General features: G+C 49.0%; 6 protein-coding genes and 1 non-coding gene across 7 annotated transcripts; 4 read left to right on the top strand and 3 right to left on the bottom strand.

The window, feature by feature from the left end:
- Positions 1–190: 190 nt before the first annotated feature.
- On the top strand, positions 191–2,192 carry LDX57_004385 (uncharacterized protein; the record flags this gene model as incomplete). Its single annotated transcript, XM_046086046.1, has 7 exons — positions 191–454; positions 508–630; positions 682–1,330; positions 1,392–1,441; positions 1,498–1,635; positions 1,695–1,992; positions 2,053–2,192. 7 exons carry the CDS (start codon positions 191–193, stop codon positions 2,190–2,192), a joined length of 1,662 nt encoding a protein of 553 aa, XP_045942009.1.
- A 1,119-nt stretch (positions 2,193–3,311) lies between these two features.
- LDX57_004384 (amine oxidase) lies at positions 3,312–5,554 on the top strand (the record flags this gene model as incomplete). Its single annotated transcript, XM_046086045.1, has 3 exons — positions 3,312–3,418; positions 3,473–3,901; positions 3,965–5,554. Exons 1-3 carry the CDS (start codon positions 3,368–3,370, stop codon positions 5,552–5,554), a joined length of 2,070 nt encoding a protein of 689 aa, XP_045942008.1. The 5' UTR covers positions 3,312–3,367.
- A 2,846-nt stretch (positions 5,555–8,400) lies between these two features.
- LDX57_004383 (MDR family MFS transporter) lies at positions 8,401–10,302 on the bottom strand (the record flags this gene model as incomplete). Its single annotated transcript, XM_046086044.1, has 4 exons — positions 10,009–10,302; positions 9,566–9,945; positions 9,077–9,506; positions 8,401–9,021 (listed from the first exon to the last, which is right to left on the bottom strand). Exons 1-4 carry the CDS (start codon positions 10,114–10,116, stop codon positions 8,401–8,403), a joined length of 1,539 nt encoding a protein of 512 aa, XP_045942007.1. The 5' UTR covers positions 10,117–10,302.
- A 723-nt stretch (positions 10,303–11,025) lies between these two features.
- LDX57_004382 lies at positions 11,026–11,098 on the top strand. The gene has a single exon. It is a non-coding gene; the product is annotated as a tRNA-Thr (tRNA).
- Positions 11,099–12,530: 1,432 nt separating this feature from the next.
- On the top strand, positions 12,531–13,469 carry LDX57_004381 (EGFR-like transmembrane domain-containing protein; the record flags this gene model as incomplete). Its single annotated transcript, XM_046086043.1, has 1 exon — positions 12,531–13,469. The coding sequence occupies one exon, from the start codon at positions 12,531–12,533 to the stop codon at positions 13,467–13,469; it is 939 nt and encodes a 312-aa protein (XP_045942006.1).
- Positions 13,470–14,196: 727 nt separating this feature from the next.
- LDX57_004380 (putative pH signal transduction protein PalI) lies at positions 14,197–16,285 on the bottom strand (the record flags this gene model as incomplete). Its single annotated transcript, XM_046086042.1, has 3 exons — positions 14,197–14,695; positions 14,746–16,033; positions 16,096–16,285. 3 exons carry the CDS (start codon positions 16,283–16,285, stop codon positions 14,197–14,199), a joined length of 1,977 nt encoding a protein of 658 aa, XP_045942005.1.
- Positions 16,286–19,407: 3,122 nt separating this feature from the next.
- On the bottom strand, positions 19,408–20,569 carry LDX57_004379 (class I SAM-dependent methyltransferase; the record flags this gene model as incomplete). The annotated part of the gene is made up of 1 exon (XM_046086041.1): positions 19,408–20,569. Exon 1 carries the CDS (start codon positions 20,533–20,535, stop codon positions 19,408–19,410), a length of 1,128 nt encoding a protein of 375 aa, XP_045942004.1. The 5' UTR covers positions 20,536–20,569.
- Between the last annotated feature and the right edge of the window lie 2,164 nt (positions 20,570–22,733).

Genomic DNA, 22,733 nt, shown 5'->3' with positions numbered 1-22,733 from the left:
GAGATTCCGGGGCGGCCATTACGTGCACCAATCCATTCGCCTATGACCTCTGCTTAGGTACCCGCATACTCCGTACTTTAACGGAAATTCCGGAATAATTCCACCTGATGAACCATAAAAATAATCAATCAGTTCTCGTCGAGTTTGGTACCGGAATGACATATCAGTTCAGCATCGCATATTCATCACAATGTCGTGGGAGGCTGTGTCGCAAAAGGCCCAGGCCGACTTATTGAATTCTCTCCCTAGCAAGTGGAGGATTGACCCCGAAGCATATGCCTCCGTAACAGATGTGTCGCACATACCAAAGACATGTGGAATATTGAGTCAGCGCCAGATTCAGATTACGGAGCTCACTGCGACAGAATTGGCGAGGCGAATCGCATCTCGCCAGTTGAAAGCAGTAGAAGTTTTGGAGGCGTTTGCTGCCCGTGCCGCTATTTCCCACCAATTGGTCAGTTGGCTTGGATGTTCCGACATAGGGATAATATACTTACAGAATTGCAGGTCTTCTGTCTCACTGATTGGTTCCTGGAAGAGGGGATGCGACAGGCTCAACATCTGGATAGCATCCTTGAAAAAGGAGGCAAACCCCTAGGGGGCTTACATGGCGTTCCTGTGGCATTGAAGGTAGACATTCAACTCTTAATTTCACTCCAGGCTTACTCTGACTTCATGTAGGATACTTACAACGTGAAAGGCCACCCGACTACTCGGGGGTATGTCGTGAATAAGGATGACATCCAAGATCATGATTCTGCTCTCGTGGCAACGCTACGCGCTGCAGGTGCCGTCTTTTTCTGTAGAACCACCATGCCTCAAACAGGCATGGTGCTGGAAACTGTCAGTAATTTATGGGGCCGCACTTTGAACCCGTTCAACACCAAGCTCGTGGCTGGGGGCAGCTCTGGCGGAGATGGTGCTCTAGTTGCTATGAAAGGATGTCCAATTGCTCCATCATCGGATATTGGCGGCTCGATTCGTGTCCCGGCTGCTTTCAATGGATTGTATGCCATTCGTCCCACCTCGCTCCGCGTCCCTAAAGCCAGGTGGGGAGGAACAAAGACGGGTCAGATGTCAATCCGAGATTCAGCTGGCCCTGTCTGTCATTCGGTCGAAGACGTCCGGATGTTTACTGAAATTTTAACTACGGATCCGTCCAACAGATATGATGTTTCTGCTGTCCCTGTTCCCTGGCGAGATGTGTCACTGCCTAAAAGGAAGCTAGTGGTTGGTATTATGAAATGGGACGGTGTGGTTATGCCTCAACCACCTGTTCTCAGAGCCATGGAACATACAAAACAGGCCCTCAGTAAAGCCGGATTTGAAGGTAGCATATTCTGCTTTTCTCAACCTACAACGATTATTACGAATTCCTCTAATTTATACAGTCATCGAGTTCAAGCCACCATTCGATTGCTGGGAGCTCGCAAAATGCACGGTAGGAGATGAGAACTTCCACCGTATTCAAGTTTGATTAGCTGACACTAGTCTTAGTTTGATATCTACTTCCAAGAAGCGGGCGAAGAAACGCTTGCAAAGCTCAAACCCACCGGAGAACCACTCATCCCGGCTTTTGCCAATCTGCTGAAGGTCTACAATGCACGCCACCTTACCGCTCTGCAGCTTTGTCATGTATGGCCTTCTCCATCTATTCTCCTTCTGCGACGCCATACTAACAAAGTATCTTCCAGCTGAACCTAAAAATGGGAGAATACAAAGACCAATTCACAGATGCCTGGAACAAGACAAGCCAGTTCACCGAGTCCGGCCATCCCATGGACGCCTTGATTTGTCCCGTGGCACCTTCGGCGGGCGCACCGCACGACTTCAACGCATACTGGGGCTACGCGTCGATGTTCAACTTCCTTGACTACCCATCCACTATCCTGCCCATTGCCGATTTCAAGATTGATCCGCGCATTGATCGCCTCGACCCCACGTATCAGCCTTTGACAACGAATCCGTATGACAGGGAATACCAGGCAATGTGTAAGACTAACTACCTTTCGATCGTATCAGCGGATGGTTGCTAATATATTGTCTTGCTAGATGATGCGGAACTTTTCGCCAATCAGCCGTCTACTGTACAAATTGTTGGACGTCCCTTTGATGATGAGGAGCTTATAGAAGTTACGGCTGAGATCGATAGGGTCTTCAAGGCGACTGGGGAGGTCAAGTCGAAGCTATGAGGCTGCAGAAAATCAGAGTTTTTTTGCTCTTTTTATCAATGATTAAGTCGTTCGTATGACGATAGGTCTTGAAGGATTTGTGGATAGCAAGGCAAAAGGGAGAAGGACAATGATGGCAGCACATTCTACTGTTGTCGGTTGTCTCTTCCTGTGACTGGAATTACCTCATTATTCGTCCTGACCATCTCCCCTGTGTAGTTTCACTTTGCCTTTCTGTGCCTATAGCCTATAGTGTAGAGCCTACAGAGTTCATACTCTACAAGGCCACTTGATAGAGCTTTTCTCCTGTTGCCTCTGAGCAGAGGCAGACGCCAATTTTTCCTAAATGCTTACAGATAAGCAAACAATCTTCATGCCGTGATTGGCTCGGCCTTTCTCCCACTAGTAATCGAGGTTATCTTCTAACAATATCGTAATCTAGTTGCTCTTAACGTAAACCACAAGCGAGTCGCGAATCTGAGCGAGCCGCGAATTTGTATTCCCATACAAAATGGCGCTTTTGAACTCGGGATATCTCAGCCATTTCTATGTCGTATAAGATACTATTTAAAACTAGAATTATATGACACTATTTAACGATAATGTACTAAATTTTAATCTATTTATTAGGCTAATTGTCCAGGTATTATAAATTACACTGTATTATAAAGCTGGTTATGTATTAATTATGTATTAAAGACTCCCATAGGTTTCTTTATTATATAAAAAAGATATTATACTACTTACCTATATAATACTTCAGGTCTTTAATATATTTTTTTAGAATAGAGGTATGGTGGAGATACTCCAAGTTGAAAAGTGCCAAATTGTATGGGAATACAAATTCGCGGCTCGCTCAGATTCGCGACTCGCTTGTGGTTTACGTTAGTGTTTTCCCCCTTCCCCACATGCGATTTCCGCGCGGAAGTTCCGGTCTCGCTAGGCCGTGGAACGCTCGGGACCAAAGCTACGACCGTCCTTGCGTCGACGGCCCGGTTAATCCTTACCTTCATGGAAGCCCAGAAACAGCTTCGCGTAAAACTGACCTTTGCGAACATCTCGATTCCTTCTCCTCGCCACACTCAGAAGTCCCAGTTTCATTATTTAAAAGAATTTTCTTTCATCTTTCGTACCTCATGTAAAAGAAACACAACCATTCGGCTCACGACCGCCGCGTTTCCAATTCTTTAGCAACGATGTCGTTCAACCATCCTTTTGACCCTTTGACTCCAAGGGAAATCGCAAAGGTATGCAAAGACACATGACACTTTCTATCAACCAAACCTGACAGTATCGCACAGGCTGCAACTATTGTACGCCGCGAATTTCCAGGACGAACGCCCAACTTTCGAGTTATTACTTTGAAAGAGCCCTCGAAGGCTGAGATGGTTCCCTTCCTGGAGCACGAGCATCGAGGAGAAACCGCATGCAAGAGACCTGCAAGAGTTGCTCGCGTCCAGACAGTTCTGCCCGGTGAACCGGCGACCAAGTTCATTGAACTTTGGGTCGACCTGGACCAAGATGCTGTTCTCAAACAGCAACATCTGGTCGGAAAGCATCCCTATATTGACTCCGACTATATGCAAGCCGTGGAGAAGGCTTGCTTGGCAGATCCAAAAGTTCAGGAAGAGATTACTCACTTGCAACTACCGGATGGGGCTTCGGTGATTGTCGAGGCATGGGCGTTCGCTACAGATGGTACAAAGGATGTGTCACAGCGGACTACTATGGTAAGTCGGAATCGGAGTTATATTAAAGTGGTGCAAATAAGCAAGTGCTAAAGAGAGACACAGTGCTGGTTCTACATGCGCTTGGTAGACGATGTCGACGCCAACTACTATGCGTATCCGCTAGATATCTGCGCGGAGGTATCGGAGCAACTGAAAGTCATTAAGATTTACCAATTGCCTTCTGGCCCCGAAGAGCGTATCCATGACAGGCCAAAGCCGTTTGACCGCCGCAAGATTCATGGAGCGGAAGCTGAGTACAACCCTGGATTGAGACCTTCTCCTCGGACGACGACGAAGCCGTACCAGGTTGTGCAACCTGAAGGCCCTTCCTTCAAGACACAAGGGAACTTCTTGGAATGGGAAAAGTGGTCCATGCATATCGGGTTCAACTACCGAGAAGGCCTTACCCTCCACGACATTCGCTACGATAACCGCAGCCTCTTTTACCGCCTGTCTCTGGCAGAGATGTTTGTGCCATATGGAGACCCTCGAACGCCATACCCACGCAAAGCGGCATTTGACCTCGGTAACGATGGAGCGGGAATCAACGCCAACAACCTACGTCTGGGTTGCGACTGTCTGGGCCATATCGAATACTTTGATGGTTGGCACACTACTACCTCAGGAGACCCAGTCAAGCTCTCGAACGTAATCTGTTGCCATGAACAAGATGACGGGATCTTGTGGAAACACACCAACTTCCGGACCCAGAACGCTGTGGTAACGCGCTCTCGGATTCTCGTCTTGCAAACTATCATCACAGTGAGCAACTACGAATACATCTTCGCGTTCCAATTTGGCCAGGACGCATCGATTCATTACGAAGTCCGCGCTACCGGCATCCTCTCAACTACCCCAATCGATATTGGCGATAAAGTTCCGTACGGCACCATCGTCGCGCCCGGCGTCTTGGCCCCGTACCACCAGCATCTGTTCTCCCTTCGCATGGACCCTGCACTCGACGGACACGGCAATTCCTTGCAGGTGGAAGAATCCCACGCGATGCCTGTTGACGTGTCTAGCTTTGACCATCACAGCAAATCCCAAGCCCAGATCAACTCCTATAACAACCCCTTCGGCGTGGGATACGTCACGCGCTCTACCATCGTGGACAAAGAGGGCGGCCTGGACCTGGATTTCACCAAGAACCGCACCTTCAAAATCATCAACGAGAACGTCATCAACCCGGTGACCGGAACCCCTGTTGGCTTCAAGCTGCTTCCCGCCTACAGCCAGATGCTACTCGCGCACCCGGAGTCCTACCATGCCAAGCGCTCTGAGTTCGGACAGCACGCGGTTTGGGTCACGCGTTATAACGATGAAGAGCATTTTCCGGCTGGTCGTCATACCATGCAGTCGACTGGGGGTGACGGGATTGCCAGTGCTATTGCAAAGCGTGCAGGAACCGAGCAATCCTCTGTGCGAAACCAGGACATCGTCATTTGGCATACGTTTGGCTCTACGCATAACCCTAGAATTGAAGACTGGCCGGTCATGCCGTCGGATAAGATGACTGTTGGTCTGAAGCCTGCTAATTTCTTCACCGGAAACCCTGGTCTGGATGTTGCTGTGTCGACACAGGAGAAGAATCGGAGCGTGTTGGTCGATGGAGGCGATGATGTTAACTCGAAGTCGGGATGTTGCAGGCTGTAGAAATTCATAGATCAATTGAATCTTTTTGAGCGTTGTGATGAACTAACACAAACATCGTCCTCGTCCTGAAATCACAGAAACATGTTCAAGGATACCTGTAGACTATATGGAAATGTTCGGCGTACGGAGGTGTTTCGGTGTTTCGGACCACTTCCGAATCCGAAACCCGAAAGTTTCCATGAATTCTTCCAGGACCTCTTGGACCTTCCACGAAACGTCACGCAGCGTCTCCGATTATTTTCGGATGTCAATATCATGGAAGAACACCGGTCAAGGCCTTTTGCTAGGCCAGCAGTAAGTATCTAGGCTTCGGATAATACGTTCCATCACTGACGTCATTATCTAAAGTGCGATTTGTGCCATGCACGGAAGGTCAGTCTTCAATTCAGAGTGACTGATTTCCCCGGGTTTCCTGACAAAATTCCTTCAGGTGAAATGTGATCGTGCAGAAAATTGTAAAAATTGCAGACTTTCCAATGCGGAGTGCCGCCGGACTCGGCCTCAGAGATCTCTTCGCCCTCGAGCATCTAGGTAAAGAACCTAATGATCATTGGATAGATACACGTACCTGACGATAAAGAAGATTCGATGCTCTAAAGGAAAGACTGGAGAAGCTTGAAAAGAGTACTCAGCATTCACCTGAGTATGCTTTCCCAGAGATAACTCAAGGTTATGAGCATTAATCTTAAGCAGAAATAGTCACTCGGTATCTTCCCCGGGGCCAACCGGAACATTGTCCCAGAGGAACAGGGACACAGACGCTTCAAATATCTCATCGCTTGTGGCGACTCCTATCGAGTCTTCACATCGGGATACAGAAGCCCGTCATTACATCCAAAATGAGCTCGCGCACAATGATGGCATGGCACAAGATCGCAAGAATGTCCTAAGAGCTGCTCTAGACTTTGTTGCCGGTTTTTCGCATACTTCATTCGCTTCGCAATCCAATTGGATTCGCTCAGACCTAGAGGGGGCTTTGCCATTTAGATCAACGGCTCCTGAGCTACTTTACACAATGCTTCCAGGTAGGCAATGGTTAGTGCAGGCCCGTATCATCGCCTAATAACTTCCAATGTAGGGATTTTCGACGCAAACGAATACAGTCGGCGAAAGCTTCATTGGCCAGATCATATTTCAGGACCAACACTCGAGAGAATGATTCTCTATTTGATTGAGAATGAAAGTGACGACCAAATCTGCCTTCACTACCGCGTGTGCGTGTATTCGAAGGCTTTCGTCTTTCTGTCTAAGTCGCCTCAGTCCCGGAACAGCAATGCAATTCGCCAGAGACTCAAACAGTCTCAAAACGAATACAAAAGCATTGCACTAGCATCCTTGAGTCGTCTGCCCTTTCTGTCACCTCCCAGTCTATCACTTGTCCAGGCTCTCCTTTCGGGTGTAGGTGCACGCTATCTTCTTCTCGCCACGCAATGCTAACCTCCTAGGCCATGCTGATGCAATATTTGGGGGACATGTCGTACAGTTGGCGTCTCACAGCTTATGCCTCCCGTACATTGATGTCGCTCAACTTACATACTGTGGAGTCTGCCCATGAGCTTGACGATGAAACCCGCGCCAGTCTCTACTGGTGTTATTGCCTTGATAGGACTTTGAGCAGCCTCTTCGTACGACAACCTTCTCTTCCAATATTGCGTATTGATCCAGCTTCCTTAGCCCCTGCCAATTCTTCAAATCCCCTCCAATCAACTGTGAATGTAGTGATGGAAATGGCAAAAGTCCAAGAGCAGGTGCTGGAATTGCAATTGAGTCAGGATACTATGGCCGACAAATCTCAGGTCAATAGAATCATAGAGTCCGCTGATTCCCTGTTGAACTTCATCAGAGAGGTAAGCCTGCTTTTACTCTTCAAAGTTCATACAGTAACAGACTTCCTAGACCCGGTCATCTATGCCACCAGAATTGCGACTTGACTTTGATGCAGCCGAATTCGGGCACGCAGCAGTGTTAGTCAACGCTTTTAAATGCTCTCGGTGGAGCAGTGACTACCATCATAGATGCCTCGAGAGCGCTAGGAAGGCACTCACTGTTCTAGCTGCGATGCTGGATCGCGAAGATCAAAAACAACCGGATACAGCCGATCAATACCCGTCTTTTCTGACTTGGTAAGCCGAAAACCTCCCACATTACCGACATATACTTACCAAAACAACAGGACTGTCTTGATTTATCCACTCACGGCGTACTTTGTCTTATTCTGCAATGTGGTGGCGTCTTCCCACAAGCCTGATTTCGACCTGATGCACAAAGTCACGCAATACATGTCTCGATTCATGCATGCCAATGAGTGGATTCACAAAGTGCACGGCCTCTTCCATCATTTTCTCGTTCTTTGTGCTCCCTTGATAGAGCAAGATTTCTCTGAGAATTTGGCAGCGAATGACTCGCGTTCTTTACTGGGTAACAGTGCAAATGTAGGAGATGCAGGCGGCGTAGAAGAGAGCCTGATGTGGGAATTGTTTGATTTTCAGCCTTCATTGGACTGGTTCGACATGCCACTTCCGCAGCACAGTTCTGAAGTCTAACACGGCTATCATCTTTTCTGTTATGGTAATGCCCTTTTTCATCTGTAGAATACTCAGTATTTGCTTACATGTGTATAGTTGTACCGGATTTCCAGCCATCATTGATTTTGCAACCTCTTACACAATCGCCAGATTATCTTGTATTATTGCACACATGTCAGAGGAAAAGCAAATTGAAGCGAGTAAAAGACACACAGCAAAGACTGGAATTAATTCAGTATCAACCCATTGGCTTCACCCCGATCCCCGAGCTCTCTCAAATTGTACGTTAGAACGGCACAAAAGAAAACTGATAAAGACCTCTCAACCCTTCACAGACTTCCACTGCACGAACAATGCACCAAGCAATGACAAGGCCCCAACAGCAGTTGACACATAGAAGGCATCTACAAGGCCATTATTGTAAGCAGAAACAACCCGAGGCAGCACGTCTGCCGGGATAGAATTTGTCAAATCCGTGGCACCGATATTGACCACCTCCTGTGGTACAATCTCTGGTATACCGGCGAGATTCTGCAAGAGAGCGTTCGTAAACACGTTCTGCGCCACAGATATGAATACAGCTCCGCCAAGCGTTTGCGAAAACATGACTGCAGCTGTCGCGATGGGCACGTCGGCGGGTGGAAGGGCTGATTGGACGGCGATCAAGGACTGCTGCATGCCCGTTCCTACTCCGGCGCCGAAAATAATCTGATACCCAATCCATTTGCCGCTGCCTATGTCAGGGTGGAAGGTTGACAGAAGCCCTGCTCCGATTGCCATGAGACAAGATGACAGAATCATAAAAGGGGTGTAGTAGCCGAACTGGGTCACGCATCCTCCGGCTATAATAGATAGTAGGACCTGAGCAAGGAGCATAGGGAGATTCATAATGCCTGATTTCACGGCCGAGACGCCTTTGATTGCTTGGAACCAGATAGGAAGCTATTCGGTCAGTGTCAATTGCGGTATGACGGAGGACGGAGGTGAGAAAACTCACGTAGTAGACTAGGGCAAAGAAAGTCGCCCCAAGGAAGAAAGCGAAGGAAGAACTTCCCCAGACATTCCGATTTCCGAATATCCGTGGCGGGAGCGTGGCGTTCTCTTGTCGCCAGAGTTGCACGCCCAGGAAGGCAATCATCAGCAATCCGAAAACAACAAACAAGGCGACGACTCTTCCATCGCTCCACTCGTAGGCTGGACCACCCCATTGCAACGCCAAAAGGAGACATATGATGGATGGAATAAACAAGATTGTGCCGACGATGTCGAACTGCTGGAGCTGCTCCCAGGGGGATAAAGTTGATGTTGCTCGTGAAGAAGGGGGACGGTAGAAGCATAGCAAGAAAAGAAATGTGACACCGCCGATGGGAAGATTGATATAGAAGCACCAACGCCACGAGACGTGATCCGTGAAAGCTCCACCCATCCTAGACGCCATGTCAACCCGTGTCCCCGGTGAACCAATAGTAGAACTAGCTGCACGTACAACGGTCCTGCAACACTTGCGATTCCGTACATAGCGGCAATTAATCCGGTATATAGGGGTCTTTTCCCCAACGGAACCGAGTTTGCGATGATCAGAATAGCACCGGAAAAGAGGCCCGCTGCCCCGATCCCGGCCACCGCGCGACCAAGTATGAGACCTAATGAATTCGGTGTCACGCCGCATATCAAAGATCCGATCTCGAAGATGGTCAACGCCAGAAGAAACACTATCTTAATAGAGTAGAATGTAAAGAGCTTCCCAAAGACCAGCTGCATTGAGCAGGTTGTCAGGAGATAGGCACTTCCGTACCAACCGACGTCGTCAAGAGCGTGAAATTGACCGGTGATGTGAGGAATGGCTGTTGCGATGATTGTATTATCCTATGTAGACAATGAGGGGACAGTGAGCTTTGATCGAGTTCAGGGAGTTTTCATTGTACTGACCAGTGCCATGCAAAATATTGCAAGGCAGAGAGATGTGATGATTACGGCCAATTTCATTGGCGATGGATAGCTTTGTTGGTCATCTTGAACCGCTGCCTTTTCGGCCATTTTGCGAATTGTCAACTTTATAAATGAGAGACGTAGTATGTAAGGTAGAGTGAAAGTCACAGGGTTCAGGAGAGATCAATTGCCCAGTTTTATAACGTGTCGGGCCTCTCGGATTCCAACGTCGTCCGATTTCCGAAATAGATAGGGCTGTCCGAGTCGTCCGAACCTCAGCCAATTATTTATAAGGATAATACAAAGGAGTCTAGAACATTCGCAATCAAGCTTAACCAAAAGATGCTCGTTATAGTTCTGGTAGTAATTGGTCTCGGAGAACAGTGAGCAGATGAATTTGAGGTACTCATACTAAGGGCTTCTGGTTCTTGGTTGCACAGCATACACTCGAAGCCTTGCAGTGAGCGCAGACTTCGTAGATCAGGAGCGTCGGAAGGATGTAGCATTGTAACTCACTTCTTATATTAGCCTATCCAAGGTACCCTATTCAGATCCACGTTCATAAAGGCCTTCGGTTTTTCCTCTCGTGGCCTTGGACTCTTCTACGAGGCTATGAGCGTAGATTGGCCTATTCTGAGTGCCTCGATAAGAGCACCATGAGGTAGAGAGTTTATTAAATGCCAGCTAAGAGGGCTTTTAGGAGTAGGTGTGTGGCTTACATAGTGGCCCTAGCTGGGAGATGTACTTTTGAAGCTTACTTTAGCTTTGCGTGATAGGTAGCTTCGAAGTTGAAGTGAAGCTATACGGTAGAGAGAGCGGCGGACGACCTTGGAGATGGATTTCTTTACTGAAAAGAAAATGGGATTTGAAGAGCATGAATAAGAACGAGGGTCAAATTGAAGAGGAAGAAGAAGAAGAAGCCCTGAACAGTTCCAGAACACAAGATCTTAAGAGTTAGATCTCATTGCAATTCAAATTGCTCTATCAGACAATAATAAAGCCCGACATTCAACAATCGCTCGCATGGCTTAGTTGGTAAAGCGCATGACTAGTAATCATGAGATCCTCGGTTCGAATCCGAGTGTGAGCATTAACTTTTTCATTTTTCATTTTTTGTTTCTACTATTGCGGCTTGTCCCCACAATGGAATCAGCAACAAGAGACATGATATTAATCGCTACGTTAATTATCGGATTTTTTAACTTTTTTCCTTTTCGCAGGCTATCCGGTGCCGTGTCAATCCACGGTAGCAGTAATTGGGTCAATCCATTCTATTTTCCTAGGTTTCTATTATTCCGTTCGCGACCCGTGAATCGGTTCCCGAAAATATATAACGTTGCTTGCTATGGAGTCATCCTGCGTTGAATGCACACGGCTACAATTAACCAGCAAACCCGTTGTGCGAAGCAAATCCAAACATGTGTCTTTTTTTCTTCATACCCCCAGGCTAAAGCGTATTCTTTTTTCCATAGGCCTCATGAAAATAACCCTTTTCTTACACTTCGAGTTGCCTGCAAATTCTTCTCTCGGAAAGCACATCACTCTAAGGTAGACAATTTCAAGACTCAAAGGCCGAAATCACAGCCTTCTACCAATTCTGATCCTTTCAAAAGCCCCAACCTCAAGGCTGAGTATATCAAGACCACAGTGCCGCCATAAAGGCAGTCCTCAGGTCTCAAGGAAACATCATGCTCAAGGCAACAAATCTAAAACCTAGGGACCAGGCAAACGTCCCACCGGAAATTTCTAGTCCAGGGACGATGTTGATCTTCGCGGGTCATCTGTTTAGGCTCCACCCGCCGCAACGTGATTGCGTCCAGGAAGAGATGATCGTTGTAGCATCACCTCGTATTACTTTGGCGATGGGGCCAATCATGAGCATTGGCGAGTCTGCAGGGATCCCGTTTGGCTTGGCATGGGGGTTTGTGAGTGTAGATTTATTTATAAATTCATTTAGTCTCGATTGTGGGAATTTTGAGGGGTTCTCGTGGGTGTCACTTTCGATGTTCTGGTGGCAGTAGGGTTACTGTATAAATCAGGCAAACAAAGCCCTAAGGCCAACATGGCAGCCACGAACACAGCCTTTCCTATCCACATGCCAGAAGACAAGGCTCGAGATTTAACTCTATTCCATCCCGACGAGGTGGGACCAATCTCTGCTCTGCAGCAATCAAATGCCAATCCTCTCCTGACAGGGCATCAATCATCGCCCCAAGAAACCCTAATACGACCGGTCCTAGCACTTTCTAGAGATCGTCTCACCATCTCTTCCCGAGAGTGGGAATACGACCTTAGATTTCTGCCCCAGCTGGGGTGACTAGATTGCTAGTGCCAGGCCTAGGGTCGCGATGTGTCAATCACTCACTGTTAGTCACTCGTATCTGACAGGAGGGAGGGAGGGTCGACCAGATGTACATATACGGGGGGAGTCCACCTACATTCCTCCACATCTACGAAGACATACACACACGCCTCAACCCTCATAACAAAACATACCCACACCACAACCAAACGAATCAATCATGAAGCCTCTCCTCCCCCTCCTCCTCTCCGTCCTCCCAGCAACAACCTCCGCCTGGACCTTCACCTGGCGAAACGCCTCCTCATCCAGCTTCCTCAAAAACAGCCACGACCCAATCCCCTGCACGAACATCGACCAAGCAAAGGGCCAGGAGTTCGACTTCCACCCCGAAAACGACAACTACAACCTCTACGTCTGGGCCACGGAGAACTGCACCGGCGAGTACGCAGGGTATACGACGCCCGACGTGTGGCGGAAAAAGGCGAGCAAGGATCTGCGCTCGTATTTGGTTGATTATGGCGATGGGTCGGGGCCGATGTCCACGGCTTTAGCGACGGCCTCTACGAGTACATCGACTTCGTCTGCTTCTACTTCTACAGCGTCGACCACGTCAACAACAGGGACAGCTGCGGCTTCAGCGTCAGCTACAGCTACAGCCAGTGCTTCGAGTTCAGCGTCATCCGACACCGAAAACGGATCAGCCATTTCTGGCGGCGCCATCGCAGGCATCGTGATAGCCATAGTAGCCGGCCTAAGCATCCTCGGCGCCGGATTCTTCTACCTCGGACGTCGAGCTCGACGCGGAAACACGACTCTTCCTGGTAGCAATCCATCCCAGGCATCGCCACCACCACCACCGCAGAACATGTACCCATCCCCGAGCTCGATACCACCCAGCTCGTCGCACGGCGGCGCAGAAACCGGCTTCGGAGCTACAGCTCAATACCCGCAAGCCCATGGGCCAACACAGCAACAGCAGTCGATGCTGTATTACGGTGATTCGTCGCCTCTAGCGCAGACGCACTCTCAGCAGATGGAGATGAAGTCGGGGACGCAGAAAGAGTGGGTTGAGCTTCCGGGGGAGGATATGGCGGCGGAGTTGAGTGGTAGTCGGCAGGTGAATGAGTTGGAGGGACATTCGAAGATGATGTATCAATGATTTGACTGGGTTGGGTGCTGTGTAGAGTGGGTTAGGGGGAATGTGGATTGTAGTAGGTCTTAATAGCTCGAAGTGTTTTTATTTTTGGTTTAGGTTAAGTACATACCCAATGATTATTTGTTTACCTTTCTCAATTCAGTGTCAATGTAATATAACACTTGAGACAGTACCTTAGTTTTAATAAGATCCATAGGAAGATATAGATGGCGGACAAGTCCAAATTGAAACTGTAAGTCAAAGTATTGAAAGAATGATATTCATCGCACCGCAATGAGAAGATGGTCTCAAATTTCCAGAACAGAAAAGGAACAGTGTAGACTCAATCCATGGACCTCTCCACAGACCGAGGATAGAAGAACAAGAATAAGAGTTTGGACAGAATGGACAATGAAAGAAAACAACCGAATCAGACACTGACAGGGATACTAACAGCTTCTGTCCGACTTCTGTCCATGTCAAGACTCTGTACAAGGTATGGTCCATTCCAGACATTACCAGACTGCTTAACCATAAGCGCGAGTATAATCGCAAATAGTTTATGTATAATGCAGGATTTGAACAAACGAGAAAGAGAATGAACTGAAAAAACAGGACATGCCTGGAGAAAGAAAATGCCATCTTCAAGATAATTTGAACTCCACAACTCCGTTTTCCTTGAGTTGAAGTCCAGATTTGTGACCTCTAATCACAAAAGGAGAAGAAAAAGCACAGTACACGAGCATTATGTTCAGGGCATAGGGTATCTCGTAGTCTCTCGAGGTATCGGCATCAATGGCATGCGACCCCCAACTCCACCTGCCACTCCACCACCGCCCCGTCCCATGCCAGCCCGCAGATCGAAATCGGGGTTGTTCTCTAGCAAAACGTTCTGTTTCTGCTGCGCAGGGAGTGGCGGACGCCAGCGTGGATTGATGGGTCGCTCAGAAATGGACGTAAAATGGCTTATATCGCTAGTAGTAGGTGAGCAAGGGCCTTCAGCCATGTCCTCCTCTATTGGTTTCGGCTCACCATTACCCGGTGTCAGAGCAGATGGCAACCCAGAGTTGCCTCCTGCAGGCTCATTACGATTAGCAAAACGAGGATCGGCATCTTCAAAGTAGTCGCCCGACCCAGATCGAATGTGTGGTGAGGGTCGTCGAGCTGCTCCATAAGCATGGACAGGTGATGGTGAGGGACCAGAGCGTGGCTCCGGTGGACCCCAGCCGTTACGCGCCGGAACGTATGATCTGCAAGGACATCAGCTTAAAAGACTCAAAATCACAGGAAGGAAACTTACGCTGTTCGACTATAAAGGCTCGAAGGGCTGACCGGCTCCGGATACCCATCAGCGGACAAGGCATGCGGTTGCGAGTCAAGCATGGCCTCCTGATGTTCCGGGTCTGCAGAGCCCATCCGTCTCGGCTGCGGTGTCATTTCAATCGCTTGGCCAATGGGTGCTCCGGAGTCCGGCGACATGGCCATGCCGATCGGCCCGGGGGATGGCCGACGCATGGTGCCTCCAGGAGAATGACCTCCGTACTCGTACTCATCCTCTTCGGTTGCGGGCATTCCCCGTGGACCGGGTCCAGGACCGTAGACAAATTGCGGTGGACCACGGTATCCTCCACGACCCATCATGCCAGGGGGACCACCTCGCATCGGGCCCATCGGGCCACCCCTGCCGCTTGGAGGGGGTCCTCGGGGTCCTCCATACGGTGCTCCGCGGCCGTAGCCTCCTCGAGGAGGGTATCCACCTCGGCCACGTGGGCCTACACCCGGCGGAGGCGCGCCTCTGCGTGACCCCATGCTACCATCCGAATATTGATTGCGCAAGCGCGGATCACCGGGAGGCGGTCGCGTTCTCGGTCCTGGACCAGCTGGGGGAAGCGGGTTTCCGTATTCATCGCGTGGGACGTTGTAGGCAGCTCGATCATCTCGCATCGGAGCAGGCGGGTGGTTATCCGGAGGCATAGGAGCATCGCTAAGAGGCGTTCGTGAGTTGAGAGGTGTGCGATCGTCGTCGCTCTCGCGCGTAGTAGTGCGGAAGGTCGCAAATGTTGGGCCTGTTTCCGAGCCCGGAGGAGATCCATTGACAAAAGGCTCTTTTGTTTCTTCACTAAGGGGCAGGGGAGGAGGGTTCATGGCGGGATTTGCGGCCGCTGCGTTCTGTCGATTGTAAAAGTTTTCACCGCTCATTTCGGCATTCTCTGCAATGCGCCTCTTTCGTGCCTTGCGACTGACAAGAGTCCGGCGCATTGCGCATGTGACGACCCCACAGGTGACGAGAAGGATGGTCGCACCGAGCACAATCCAACCGCCCCATCCGAGATGCGGAACAAAAAGCAGTATATCCACCAGAAAAGCGAGCAGGGTAACGAGAAGGGTTGGGAGCAACAGGATCAAGAGGGCAAGGAGGTATCGAGGAGAATGCGACGGGCTGTGGAAATGGGCCGCCACGGCCATGCAGAGACAGATTAGCGTAAGAAGAGCGGCGACTGGGTGCACGATTAAGATCGAAGAGAGCGATCGGCGCGTACCCGCTGGGAGGTAGTAGTCGTCATCGGTGCCGGCGCTGCTGAGGTCATCTGTTGGGAGGTTACTTAGTTACAATTTGAAGTATCGGGCGAGACTGGCGAGAGAAACCAACCATTATTGTAACCAACATGGATATTGGTACATTGGTCGCGCTTGCAATAACCGAAAACTCCGTAGTCGACATCTTCGAAGGTTGCCAACGGAATACCTTTGACGATAGGGGTCGAGATGACAGAGAGAATTAGAAGCACAAAAGCGATTAAAAGAAGAATTGTTAAGGGTGTCGCGGGCTTTAGCAACATGGTGAAAGAACAGCGTCACCGACGCTAGAGACCGCGGTGCGGGCGAAGAGGCGAAGAGGAAACAGTGGGGATGGAAGACAAAGAAGCAGAAAGCTCCAAATCTCCGATGACAGCGACACACGCAGTCGAACAGGTTCCGCGAGTTCAAAGCATTGGTTGGAGCATCGCTTCCTTCCTTCGTTGCTTTCTGGTCAATTTCCCTTGTGAAGAGGAGCCAAGTCTCAAGGAGGAGTAGGAGAAGGCTGCCTAGGGAGGGGGAAGGAGGAATAGGAAGATCAAGAGAGTTGCGACCAGCGACTAATCGGGAGTTGACAATCAGATGCAGGCAGCAATTTTGGGAAAATCGCAAGTCAGATAGGCTAAAGGAGGGGACTGCAGTAGGAAAACGAATGAATGCAAGGAAAGAAGGAATGAATGGAAGCCAGAGAAGAATGGCAGAGTTGATTGGAAGTTGGAAGTGGCCTGGAAGTGCCGCCCGGAGAAGGTCAGCAGGGGGTGGTGGCCTGAGGTGTCAACCGTTGCCACTGTGCGTCTTCTTTCTTTGCACTGGGAGTTAACTTCAACTTTCTCTTACTCCACGTCTCTGGTGGACACGGGTTGTTCTTTTTCGATCCTACTCTGTATCTTATTATTGACTCCCCCTGATTAACCAGTCCTTCCCCTCTCGACAACACCTTCGTGTTACTTCGATTACCCCGTCGCTTTCGATTCTCCGTGGTGGCTGAGCCCGACGCTACCCCGATGATGGAATAGCTGCTTAATTTCTTTTGCAGTTTTAAGCATACGGGGGTCGTCCGTCCCACCCAGACTTCTCGTCTGATTCGCCAACCCACGCTCTGCGATAATGGAACAAGAATGTCCCACTCTTGGCCACGCCAGACTCTGCCGATAGGCGATTATTAGTCCAATGCTCGAGCTCCCTTCTGTCGACACCGTCACGAGATCCTTCGCTACTATTGCGATCGAAATTGAATGAATATCGAAGAAGTACCTTCTCTGGAGCTCTCGCTCCCCTTATGATCGTTGCGTATAGAGTAACACACTTGCGTCATGAGCTTACATAGCGGTCAAGGCCAAGCCCGACTGGATCTGCGATCAGGGGGACTTAAGAATAGATGGTTTCGCAAATCCAACATATTACAGGAGGGAACCCCACTTCAGGGAGCCGCCCTGTTCTCTTCCTTGATTGACTTCCAGACCTTCTGTTCCGTGTTTGACATATCCACAGTTCAAGGAGTCGAGCTAACATCCCGTTTCAAGAGACGGATCGTCGGTCAAAGGAGTGTCTCAATAAACGCGAGACTGCCGCAAACCTTCCAACAGTCGATCAAAGGTCCTCCTATCTTCTGGTAGAGCACCAACGACTTCATTTGCGACCCCGAACAGTTCGGCCTGGCCACGACTTGTCATTGTGATCTCGTTCTTACGTTCCCTAAATCAACTCCACTGCATAGCCAAGTCTGCCATTCAGGATTCTAGATTCATTTGGAGTGGGGTAGTGTGTGCGTCATACATCATTGGCTCGTCAAGCGACTTGCGGTGGGTCAAATGCATTGGGTTCCGTTAGTTCCTCCGTTTTAATTGAGGGCGTTGATAAGATCAGTAGATATAGATGATGTTGCCCTTTAGGGAAAAGAGATCGCACACCGCATCTTTCTATTTATGTTCTAACAGATTAGCACGTTGACGGAACTTTGTCTCAGCAAAATATAAAACTCAAGATGAATCAAGCTAGCGCTATCGACCAACACCAAAACCCTAACGTGTTACGACCAACCGTCTGTTGCAAATAACCATTGCCAATGACACTTCCTTAAAAAGAACCTCATTATCTTACCAAGTACATTGAACTAAACCAAGCATCGCTGAGCTCATGAAGGGCTACTTTATTCTGAATGCATATGCGGAACCCCAGCCCGCACCCGGTTTATCTCCAAGTCAATCCCTGGTCTCATTACTTTCAAATTGACCATTATGTTCAAGTTGTACAGAAAGATATAAATAATAGCTTAGATCTTGAAGGGCATTACATTGCACTTTACATTCTAGCGAGACTGTGTAGAACCGCCCAGATTATCTTCTATTTCGTTCCTACCGCCAATGTGAACTTCAATTTTCGGGATCTCAAGACTGAGATATGACATTTCCATGGATGAATGAGTTTCAACCAACAATCTGGAATACGAAGACTTGGTGATCAGAAAACCGGAAGCTAACCTGCACCAGTGCAAATTCATTCACAACCGCTTTTAGGACCATGAAATGCTACAAGCTACAGATCTTGTACGAGTCGAACTAGATCACATCTGAACTCGATTTCCTTTCTAGTCCTTTGCTCTAGAAATAAGTCGTGCTTCTACAGTCTGCTGTGCATTTTGTGGACGCGAGAATTTCAATAACCCGGAACCCGATTTTCCCGATGGAACTACAATAAAGCTGCACTTTGAGGTTTAGTTAATGAATGTTGACAAAAATTAGGACCGAAACTGGGTAAAAGATCTCGTAATCCTCATACCCAGCCTGGTTACAAAAATAAGATTTGTGCTAAGCATTTGCGCATGTACCTTATTCCAACCCACGAGCAACTAACACTAGTGATGCAGGGATAGACAGAGTGAGTGAGTGATACTGAGCGGTCGGAGAGTGGAACGATACATATAGAGGATACATATTGAGAAGATCACTATTAAAAAGCATAATCGCCAATCTTATATTCGAACGTATAACTGCTCCGAGTATGATGTCGAAGTGATATGCTGAGTGCAGCTGCAGAATGAATGTAAAGTGATGGCGTGGTTCGATGCGGTATACATCTGCGGATGGGATTGAAAAGTTGTGTTTGAATGGCGATTTGGCTTTTTGTGATAATACTTACCATGTGTGAGCCGAAAGCTTGCGTGGACTTCGGATGCTTCGGTATGATGGTTTAGATTTGGGCTCTTTGTATACATTGTTTGATTTATATGGTGCTTTAGTTAGGCTCCGCAGCTGATCTGATCAAAGGCTGTTGGCGGGAAGAGTCCCATTAGAGAGTTGATGTTTGGGTATAATTCAATTCCCACCCTCTATTCTCTATATCTTCTCAAAAACATACATTCATATGATCCTAGCTAACTTCCACATCACTTCTTCGAAGCCAAAACCAGAACAACCGGCCACGAGAACGTCCGCTGAGCCTGCGCTCCGCCCATCTTCTTCTCCAACTCCGCCCACAGCGGCTTAACAGGCTCCTCATCCGTCCCATTGAATGGAAAGATATGCTGCACAAACTGACGCAGCTGCGCCAGATTCCAATCCTTCCTCCAAAGATCCCGATCCTGTCGCTCAATCACAACCTCCCCATCCTGGACCTTGCTGACCGGCTCCACGGGGAAGTTACACGCATCCTGACCAAAGAACCCCAGTTGCGTCCACTCCGTGTTCCACTTATGCCGCTGCACAGATTTCCACTCCTCCCGCGCAAACGGGATATAATCCAACCAACTCGCGATGCCGTCGGCCGCGCGCTTCCACCCCGCCGTATGCTCAGGCCCGCCGCCCTTGATGACGCCACCGAAATGGTGGTTGATGATAGCGTCCAGCACCGGCTGACAGGTCTCAGCGTACTCGGGCTCCGAGAAGTGCGCACGCCCGTAGAACCAGATAGCCAGGGTTCCGTTCTGCTTCAGCACGGTGCGGAAGCTCTGCAGCGCCGTCGCGGTGTCCATGAGCGGGAACATCAGCGCGCAAACGACCAAGTCCGCCGAGTTGGCCGGGTACTTGGTCCCGAGCTCTTCGCCGAGCGCGACATTATAGGAAAACCGCTCAGCGGGGACGTCGGTCTTCGAGAGCGCGTAGCGCGCATAGTCAACGTGGTTCTCATTGTTATCGCTCACGACAACGTGCTTGTATTTCTCCGCCAGTTTCACCGAGACCTGACCTGGTCCGGCGCCGACATCGTGTGCGACGTCGAACGAGGGCGTCTTGGATTGCGAAGCGTGGTAGTTGTAGATGAGGTCGTAGAAGGAGTCGGTGTATTTGGGTCGCGTGGAGAGGTACCCCTGCCAGTAACGGGTTTGGTCCTCTTGCGTCAGCTTCCACACGTTGGTCGAGTCGTCTTCTTTGGAGTCAGGATGGAGCCGAGACGCGCCCGCGCTGATGTTTCTCTGGATTCCAGGACTGGGAGAGACATGGCGGAAAGGAGAGCGAGCGATTGAGCGCCCAATGTGGAGGGAGCTGGTTCGGAGGGAAGAGGCCATGGTTAGGACCATTATGAGGGAGGGGTATTCTGGGATAGAGTAGTAGAGACCTGCAGATGAAATCACAGTGCAGATGCAAGATCACCCACTTAAGCTCATATCTGGCGACAATCGATGCGCTAAACGAACATGTGATCGGTAGAGTTGCACCAACGACGCCTAGCGATAAGGTAGGATTGACTATTCTCAAGATGACGGCTGCTTGGGCTCTCTCTGACCGCTACTTCTCGGCTCCGAGTCGCTTCTGTTGTGCATCATGTTCGTTATGGGGGTAAGTAGAGGCATTTGCTTCAAGCTCACATCCGGATTGGACAATGCGGCGATCTAGCTGATTTGACGGAGGTGTGGCCCGGGGGCTGACCGGATGACAAACGCAAGTTCGTCTCCGCTTGGAAAGAACTGTTTACAACGTGAGAGGACAGGACTGACATGATTGCGTATAGTAAATAATGGCTTCCAGGGGACGGTTTAATATCAGATTGGGGACATCTGCAGAAGAGTGGAGCTGTCTTGAATTAGTCTCGTTCGGTAAGGTTCAGTACGTGACAATACTCGACGACAGCGCTATACCTACTAGGTATGGTAAGGTGGTATCGTTGCGTATCGCCAGGATGTCCGGATATACCTTAGAGGTAGTATCCAGACGTATAGGTGTCTATATCGCCATTTGTTAATCGATATCATCAGAAAGGGCAATGTTTTAGTAGTCAATTTCGAGAATATCAGAACGTCAACAGAACCAAAAGCAGGCACGAGGCAACTTATATTATCTTAATACATACTCGAAAATTGAGTTGAAAAAAGCCCATGGGAATATCTCGGCCCTGTGGGTGATACCTTACACAGCTCGAATCTACAATCAATGACAAGGAACATTTGAAGATGGAGAAAACGAAAGAAAAGTAATCTATCTTGTTCAATAGGCGCACTTACGGCTTGTGGTATCTGACCTGTGTGATCAAGGCCTTGCTAAATCAACAAATGACTATACTCCAACATGCCATTGGAAAATAATACACAATCTCAGGTAGCTCTGCGTACGTTGTCTGTCGTCGAGATCTCAGGCGGATGACCTATGGAGTATGGACCTCTTGAAGTAACCGTGCTTTGTATGATCAGTTACATAAATACAGTATACCTACCAAGCACGAAGTACTCCGTACTCCGTACGTGAGCCGGACGAGTCGACCGATGCTGGACCCACCGGGGATCGTGATTACTTGGAGAGTAATTCATACTCCGTACGTGCATGCGAAGTCCAAGGCTTACCCAGCCATTACGTGTCAGACGAAAAGCAATGTTACCTTACATTTTCCGACAGGATAGGTATGAATACCGAGTACCTACGGTGTATACTTTCTGAAAGCGAGGAAGGTCTCCCAAGATCTCCACGCTTTCGCCACCAAACGCGCGATATACTACAAATTGCCACCTACTATTGCGAGATTAACTTCGGACAAGACATAGTATGTTGCACCGAGACTGAGAAGACCGGATGACAGAAGCTTAGCAACCTGTTACCTACACAGTGTAGACATGTACTCAAATAAAACATAGTTATTCAGATTCATGGCCATTGAGCCTCAGAATTTGCATATGGCATGTGTCCAGTATCGTCCACGATCAGACATGGGCAACCCGTAAAGCCGATCGTACTCGCCAGCCTTGCAGCGTACGCCGTAGAAGATACCTACACCGGACGAGGATAATCATTACTAAATGGGTCAATCGGCAATCCTCATACGATTGAGTCTCAAATCTCGAGCATAAAGAGCATAGGCCAGTAAAAGCACCTTTCACAGTAGATCCGGCCAACTCCGTAGTGAACAGGAAGGGCCATAATAATGTCCCTCTTTACCATATTAAAAGGCATACTCCACTATTGTCCTCCAAGGTACGGAGTACGGAGAACACATAATCCCATCCAACCGAACGGGCCTATCAAAATTACCGAAACAGGTATATTGCGGCGCTACCCGGCCCAGCAGCGCCAAGATCGCCGGAAGTACCTTGGCGGAATTAACTACATACGTTAGACCCATACACCGGAGTATGCAGGGAAACCGAGTCCCGACTTCAGCAGGAGGGTGAGATTTTAGTTCGATTGTCGGTAAGGTAATCTTCTCAGAACCTTACAATTTAGTTAACTATGACCCTAGGATTGCTTACTCACTAAATTGTTGTGGCGTAAATGGCGCTGGGGTGCCGTT

The sequence above is a fragment of the Aspergillus melleus genome, assembly GCF_016097325.1.
Source record: "Aspergillus melleus strain CBS 546.65 chromosome Unknown contig2, whole genome shotgun sequence".
In the NCBI taxonomy this organism is placed as follows: Eukaryota; Fungi; Ascomycota; class Eurotiomycetes; order Eurotiales; family Aspergillaceae; genus Aspergillus; species Aspergillus melleus.
This window is presented reverse-complemented; position numbering and strand designations above follow the sequence as displayed.